A 7,786-nucleotide genomic window follows, 5' to 3' on the forward strand; every position below is an offset into this window, starting at 1 on the left:
GTGTGTTTCGTTGTGAAAGAGAAACTACTTTGTTTGGTCTTCCAAAAGAGGACATGACTAGAAATCAGTGGTTAAGTTGTATTTACAACACTGTTCCAGAACAGTTCAACCCAAATATTCAGATGTGTGCAACACATTTTATGGAGGACTGTTTCCTGATCCTGGGAGAGTAGACTACAATGTCAGCTGTTCAGACTCACAGACTGTAAGTACGTTTTCATTTAAAGGATTTGCAACTGATGATTCAAGTGAGAGTTTTGAGCAGTGTAGAGTAGCGCTTGTTGTTTGTCATTTCTCCGATCACAAATGCAGACATGGTTTTATGTTTACGCGGTGCGATGCAACAGTATAAATCATTATAATCCGTAATTATGTCCCCACTGGATGCAACAAATGCCTCGTTTATAATTAATATGGTAAGGGGCGTAACACGCTTAAGGTATTCGGCCAATCACAACGCACTGGATAGCTGGCCAATCAGAGCACAACTCGCTTTTCAGACCGATGAGCTTTGTAAAAATCAACGTGTTTCAGAAAGGCGGGGCATAGAGGAGAAACAATAATGTACAGTATGTGGAAAATAATGTTTTTTTTAACCTTAAACCGCATAAACACATTTCATTACACCAAATACATCATATGACCCCTTTAATTTTTATTAGTTTTGTTATGTTTTTGTGTCATTTTTACTATACATATCAGATCTGTTGCATATTTTACAGTAGTGTTAGTATTATTTATATACTATTGCAGAATTTATTTTGAATTTGCTTTATTGTTTATTGTTTTATTGTTTTTCATTTGAATTTTAGTTAATGTTTTAGTAATTGTATGTGCTTTTGTAATTTTTACGATTTTTATATATATTTCTATATACTTTGACGGAATATAAGAAACTTCACTTTTTAAACTCAAGTGCGGAGCCCTAAACATGACATGTGGGGGAAAAAAATTGATATTGTGGCCACAATTTAGCTAAAAATACGATTTACTGTGTTAACTGTTACTGAATACAGATTACATGATGAAAACTGTAATCTACTTTTTAGATTACTTTTGGATTATTTTTTCATCTAACACTTATTATTAAATATTGATATTTTAAAAAATGCAAAGAGAAAATATATTCCATTATTTGATATCAACATCATGAAGTGCATTAAACACATTACACCAGGGTTTCCCGAACAGGGCTTTTTTAGGAAGAACTGCAGTGGGTTTTTAAGTTGATAAAAAGCCGCTCTAGTTGCTTGAGAAGTGCTTTTTTTCCTCCAAATTCAGAAGCATGGATCGCAGAATTATTTACATGACGTTTACATGACAGTTAAGTTGTGGCCTAATGGTTAGAAAGTTGGACTCTTAACACAAAGGTTGCGGGTTCGAGTCTCGTACCGGCAGGGATTGTAGGTGGGGGGAGTGAATGTACAGCGCTCTCTCCCACCTTCAAGACCATGACTGAGGTGCCCTTGAGGAAGGCACCGAACCCCCAACTGCTCCCCGGGCACTGCAGCAAAAATGGCTGCCCACCGCTCCGGGTGTGTGTTCACGGTGTGTGTGTGCACTTTGGATGGGTTAAATGCAGAGCACTAATTCCAAGTATGGGTCACAATACTTGGCCACATGTCACTTCACTCACTCACTGAATATAGTCAAAGCTAAATGGTAGCTTTGACAGTAGGATTTCTGGAAAGGAAACTTTAAGAGGGAAAAATGGGGAGAATCAATTAATTATTACTCATTTACTGCCCTTGTGTAAATAATATGTCATCATAAAAAGTAACTGTAATCTGGTTCTGAGCATTTTAAAATATAATATAATACAATTACGAATAATACATTTTTGTTTTATAATTTTATTACGTAATCCAGATTACATGTAATCAGTGACTATCCACAGCACTGACAAGAAAACAAATTAGTACAACATTAACTAAAATCAAAGTACCAGTGGTGGGCCGTCAGGGCCAGCAAAGCCTTCTCTGCTGGCCTAAACACTATCAGAATCACTGATTTAGTTTTAATATATTTTCCCATGAATGTGTATTAAATCATTTCCAACAGTCTATTCTCTTCAGTTCATAGCTTTTCTCTTGGTTGCACTGCTTCCAGCAGTGTATGTTTATATTAGAGCTTTTATCCAATCATATTTCAGCAATCGTGTTGCCAGGGTCAAAGAAATCTGCCTTAAGGCCTTCAGAAACCACAGTGCATGCGTCTGTTAGCTTAAATCAATGGCAATGAAACCGTTGCTTTAACCGATCAGATTTCGAGTTAGCAGCACCAGGGCCATCTAGCTGGCTAACGATAACGTCAGCATTTTTTTAAGCGTGCCCTCCCCCTACAGCTAGCTTCCCCCACCAAAATCCCACAGCTTTGAGCCTCCAAATCAGCAGAGGAAGTGCATCGTTACTCTAGCAAGACTGGTTGGCGTCAGCGCGGGTCGCAAGGGCTTTGTGGATTCAGCTTCCTAGAGAAAGGGTGAGCTGCGGAGGTCTACAAAACCTAAAACCTCAAAACTCTGGCCACATTGGAAGCACAGATTGTTGGCATTTCCCACATTTATTAAATTTCCCCTCGGGGAGGCATATCTATCTGTTTGACAGATTGAGGTTCTGGAGCTAAGAGCTGGATCCACTGGTCTTAATGGTGCGGACTGGTCCTTTTCTCTGGTGCTCCTCTAAGTCTTCTGCCTCCCTTTTGGACTTTTTCCACCTGCAGTATCTCAGACGCGAACATTTGTTGGCCATGTGTCAGCTAAACTGGGTTAGCGTTAGGCTAAGCAGAAAAAATGTGTGCAGGTGTTCTGACCATCACTCAAAATATCTGACTGCGTCTAGACATGGACGCTTCATATTTATTGCACCGTATCTATTCAGAGACCCTTGGATGTAAATTCATGCATTCAAGGAATAATTCACATTTCTTTTTTTCAACAATCTTTCAAAATTCCGCTAGCTTGCATTTATTTCAGAATGTTTAAGGGAGTAATTTGCAACACAATGGGTAAGAATCAACCATATTTTATGTTAAACGTGGAGTGATGTAGTCTATTTGAATGTGCTCAAGCATGAATGATAAGAAGGAACGATTTTACCAAATATTAGCCTGTTTGTCTCATAAAACTTTCAATGCACTTCTGATATGTGTACAAAATGCTTATACTACTAGAGTATGTTTTCTAGTTATTTACATTAAATGTAAAAGGTCAGTGAGAACATTCTGCTAAACATCTCATTTTGTTTATCATAAAATATATAAAGTTACACTAGTTTGTAATGACATGATGTTAGTAAATGCATACATAATATTAATTTATGAGTGAGCTATTCCTTTAACACATCCCACCTTCATAAAAAAAGACACTTTTCTGTTAAACAAAGAACATAAATTAGTTTATTGGAAAAAAACAGCAAGTGGAAATACACCAAAACAAAACAAAAGATTGCATAGCATTTGGTTTGTGTTATACGTCCAACATATAAACAATATGTAGACAGGCAGCTTCATATATCATTGTGGCTTTGGAAAAAATATGTCCGAACATGACCAGATGAAACAGGCTTCATGGAAGACCTTTCTCGAACCTGCAAATTCCAATTCAGTTCAGATGGAGTAAACTTCGAACATAAACAACATCTAAAACCTAATGATCTTCTTTTTATGTTGTTGACACCTTATTCAGTCTTTAAGAATATAACAACATTCAGGAGATGCCAAATTATGTAATACCTCGAAGGTCGGATTACAGAGATAAATTCCAGAGTCTAATTGAACTTCTTATTAAAACAGGTCTTTGGTGTGCTTTTCAGCCATCAGTCTAGAGACACAGCCAATGCATTTGTCGACAGGCCTGCGCTGCAACAGCTGTCCCAATACATCCCTGCACGTCTGTGAAGATCTTGGTGAGAGATGACCTCTCACCACTCACGCTTTATAGCAGCTGCCCCCTCACAGTCCCGGACCAGCCGGCACCGAGATGCATCCTGGGAATCCACGAGAGCCAGTCTGTGGGCCCCCTTCCCACGACAAAAATCTGCAGTCTACATTTAACAGGCCATTACTGTAGACACGGTGTGTGTGAACGTGTGTAAGACTAACACTGGAAGAAAAATAGCATCTCTCCTTTGGCTTGTGGAAGCAAAGATAAGGCACTTTGTGCTTCAAAAACGGCATCAGTACATTCTCTATGAGTCCAAACATTCACTTATGGCTTAAACCCGTCCCAGCTCAATGCCGAGAGATGGCAAGCAGCTGTCTTGTCCTCTAGGCAGACGGACAGCAGCCAGAGAGGGTGTGTTTGTGCAGGAGGGACATGCGGCTGAAGGTACGAGAGCACGTTGCACACTGGTACTTCTTCACTTCGGAGTGGGTCTGCAGGTGAGCGCGCAGGTTCGAGCGGTCCGCAAACGCACGGTTACAGTGGGGGCATGAGAAGGGACGTTCACCTTAAAAAAAAAGAGATCATTTTGTTTTTAGTACACACACATATATATAACCTCTACAGTTTAACTCTAAATGCAATTCAGGCAATATAGACAACAAGATTCTGCAAGAAAAGGTGAACCTTCAAACCTCATGCCACTCTGATAGGTTGTTGTTTTTTTAGGTAGGGTTTAGCTAGGTATTTGCTTAAAAGAGTCCATTCCCTAGGTTTCTATAAAATCCTTGTCTCTAGAAATGTTTAGGGAGTCTTTTTGGGAGTCCTTTATGCAGTCCTTTACTTGGTTAGCCCCTGCTGATAGATGTACCAGCCAAGCAACTGCCATTGACAAGAATGGGAATGTTATTTCTACAGATATTATAGACCTTGTCAGCTTTAAAGGTAATTTCACCACATTCATCCTTTTAGTATCGTGCAGAAGTTACCAAGTTCAGCTAATTTAAAAGACTATGAAAGACTGAATATAACAAATGTACCATTTTAACTCAAGTACAGAGCCCCACATGACGTGAAAGAAAAAGAAAAAAAAGATAAGAACTTGTGCTTTTTGATTTATTAATTCATTTCTTGGTTTTGGTTAAATTGTGTCCATGTTATACTAATTTGTTCCCTCGTTTTAGTTCGATTGCGCCCAAGTTGTACTAATCCATACCCTTGTTTTAATTGTGCCTAGAATTGAACTTAAACAAGGGAACAAATTAATAATCAATTAATCTCCATATATATACTTTTTGGGATTTTATCACCAGTTTTATTGTCTGCCAAACGGAAATGCTAAATCCGTTGGCTTGGAAAAGTACTAGCACACCTCTTCTTGATAAACTGCATAATTTGGGGCTTGGTGATGAGATAGTACAAGATTTATCATTTATGTCCATGCCACAAACAGTGCAGGATGAGATACATACCTAACTTTAATACTTCAAAGTTTGCTGGTCAGTTGCTGGTCCCCATTGACTTCCATAGTATGGAAAAAAACACTATGCAAGTCAATGGCGACCATTTAACTGAAGATGAACTATCCCTATAAGGGTTGACTTTGCATGCACCACTAACAGCCTCAATGCATCAGCTCACTCACCGGTATGCGTACGGATGTGTCCTCGCAGTAACCAGGGTCTGGAGAAGGCCTTTCCACACGTGGTGCACACACAGGGGAGCGTGTGCGAGCGGATGTGCATCTTGAGCGCACCCAGACTGTTGTACTCTTTGGGACAGTGCTTGCAGTGGAAGGCAGCTCTGGTGCTTGTGCTGGCTGCTCCTGCAGCGGTAATGACCGTCTGCGGGCTGGCGGTGCAGTGCGTGAGCTGATGGCGAGAAAGCGCGGCTGGGCTGCTGCAGGTCTTGCCGCAGTGGGCGCACTGGAAGTGGTCGGTGGGGTCTGGGCTGGGGGGATCAGATGTACGGCAGTCGTCCTCCTCTCCGCTGCTGCTGGAGCTGGACTGAGAGCTCAGGTCCAGAGGCCCAGGAGGAGAGGGGATGCTGGGTGACTCCGCTGTGAAGGAAAGGGGTAAGGCACTGGCGGTCCACACGAGCATGGAGGGATAGTTAGGCACCACCGAATCGCCTTCTCTGGTGGGGAAGTCATCCAGAGGGAAGCATTGTGGGAAGACAGCATAGCGTTGGTCTGGGGAGAGAAAAGATGGTTGCTGGACTACATGATATGTTTCAGATTGTTTGAGGTAATACTTTCACGTTTGAGGTAACACACTTTATTTGTGTCCCTGGAGCACAAAAGCAGTCATAAGTAGCACAGGTGTATTTGTAGCAATAGCCAACAATACATTGTATGGGGGTCAAAATTATAAATTTTTCTTTTATGCCAAAAATCATTAGGATATTAAGTAAGGATCATGTTCCATGAAGACATTTTGTAAATGTCCTACCGTAAATATATCAAAACGTAATTTTTGATTAGTAATATGCAATTCTAAAGACTTCATTTGGACAACTTTAAAGGTGATTTTCTCAATATTTAGATTTTTTTTTTGCACCCTCAGATTCCAGATTTTCAAATAGTTGCATCTCAGCCAAATATTGTCCTGTCCTAACAAACCACACATCAATGGAAAGCTTATTTATTCAGCTTTCAGATGATGTATAAATCTCAATTTCCCAAAGCTGACCCATATGACGTCCAGGGTCACATTTGGTTAATAACTACCAAATATCTACTTCATACTCCAAATAGGGAGCTATGACTCACTTTTTGAGATATCTTAATCAAATTAAATTACTGTGAAATACTACAGCTGAAGCATTTTAGCAGTTGGTTAAATTACATACTGCAGTTTGTGTAGATGGCATAGTGAAAAAGTTACCCCCCCCCCCAAAAAAATCACTAATCTATTTTAGAGTAGCCTAATATGATAAAAACTAAATAACATAGGCCCGGTTTCACAGACAGGGCTTAGCGTAAACCAGGATTAAGCCACAGTTCAATTAGGACACTTAAGTCATTTTTATAAACGTGCCTTAGAAAAAAAAAACATTACCAGTGTGCATCTTGAGACAAAACAAATGCACTGATATATTTTAAGATCAGTGCAAGTTTCTTTCAGTTGAAACAGCTCAGATTTACACTTTAGTCTAAGACTAGGCTTAAGCCTTGTCTGCGAAACCGGGGGTAAAAGTAATACGCTCTGGAAATATGAAAATGCTTTAAAAAAAATAACAATAAAAAGTATGGAAAAGGTTGTCAACATTTGTGGTGCAGGAAGTTATGACAACTTTATGTGGCTATAATTTTGGCTCACTAAGTGTTGATTAATCATAAACTGTTTAATTTGACAAAGGCCTGCTGATATTGTATACAATAACAAACATAAACAAATACCTCTTGGCACACTCACCAGTTTGACTCTCCAGTTCACTGTAGTTTGGCTTCTTGTTGGAGAAATATTTCTTAACAAGAAATGAACGTGGCATTTTGTAAAGATCCTCCCCAAACTCCAGCAAAGGTTTTAGATGAACTCTAGATTGAGTCTCTGGAGAAGCCTCCACAATCACAGTCTGCTTCAGATGCCTAGCAATCTTTGCGCTCGGGGCGGATGGAAAGGTTTCTGACAGCCGCACATGAACTACTGCCATTCAGCCCCGACGGGTCTCTTCATATGAGGCTGGGCTGGATGAGGGGGCGGGGCTTGCGCTCTGTCCACGCCCCCTGGAACACCCACTGACTGACCCCGCCTCCTGCAGGTGCCACACCACAGCATCCAGCTTACATCCTCCTTACACCAGTTATATTCAGGCTGCTAAACTAAAACAAAAAAGGTTCAGATTCTAGATTTGATAAGGAGATCTGATTGAATGACCTACTGTAATGAGACGCGTTAATGAGATGCG

General features: G+C 40.2%; 1 protein-coding gene across 1 annotated transcript; it reads right to left on the bottom strand.

The window, feature by feature from the left end:
* Positions 1-4,000: 4,000 nt before the first annotated feature.
* Positions 4,001-7,530, bottom strand: LOC107549169 (protein snail homolog Sna-like). Its single transcript, XM_016230159.1, has 3 exons — positions 7,294-7,530; positions 5,523-6,068; positions 4,001-4,445 (listed from the first exon to the last, which is right to left on the bottom strand). Exons 1-3 carry the CDS (start codon positions 7,367-7,369, stop codon positions 4,264-4,266), a joined length of 804 nt encoding a protein of 267 aa, XP_016085645.1. The 5' UTR covers positions 7,370-7,530; the 3' UTR covers positions 4,001-4,263.
* Positions 7,531-7,786: the final 256 nt, after the last annotated feature.

The sequence above is a fragment of the Sinocyclocheilus grahami genome, unplaced genomic scaffold, assembly GCF_001515645.1.
Source record: "Sinocyclocheilus grahami isolate Dianchi unplaced genomic scaffold, SAMN03320097.WGS_v1.1 scaffold364.1, whole genome shotgun sequence".
Taxonomy (NCBI): domain Eukaryota; kingdom Metazoa; phylum Chordata; class Actinopteri; order Cypriniformes; family Cyprinidae; genus Sinocyclocheilus; species Sinocyclocheilus grahami.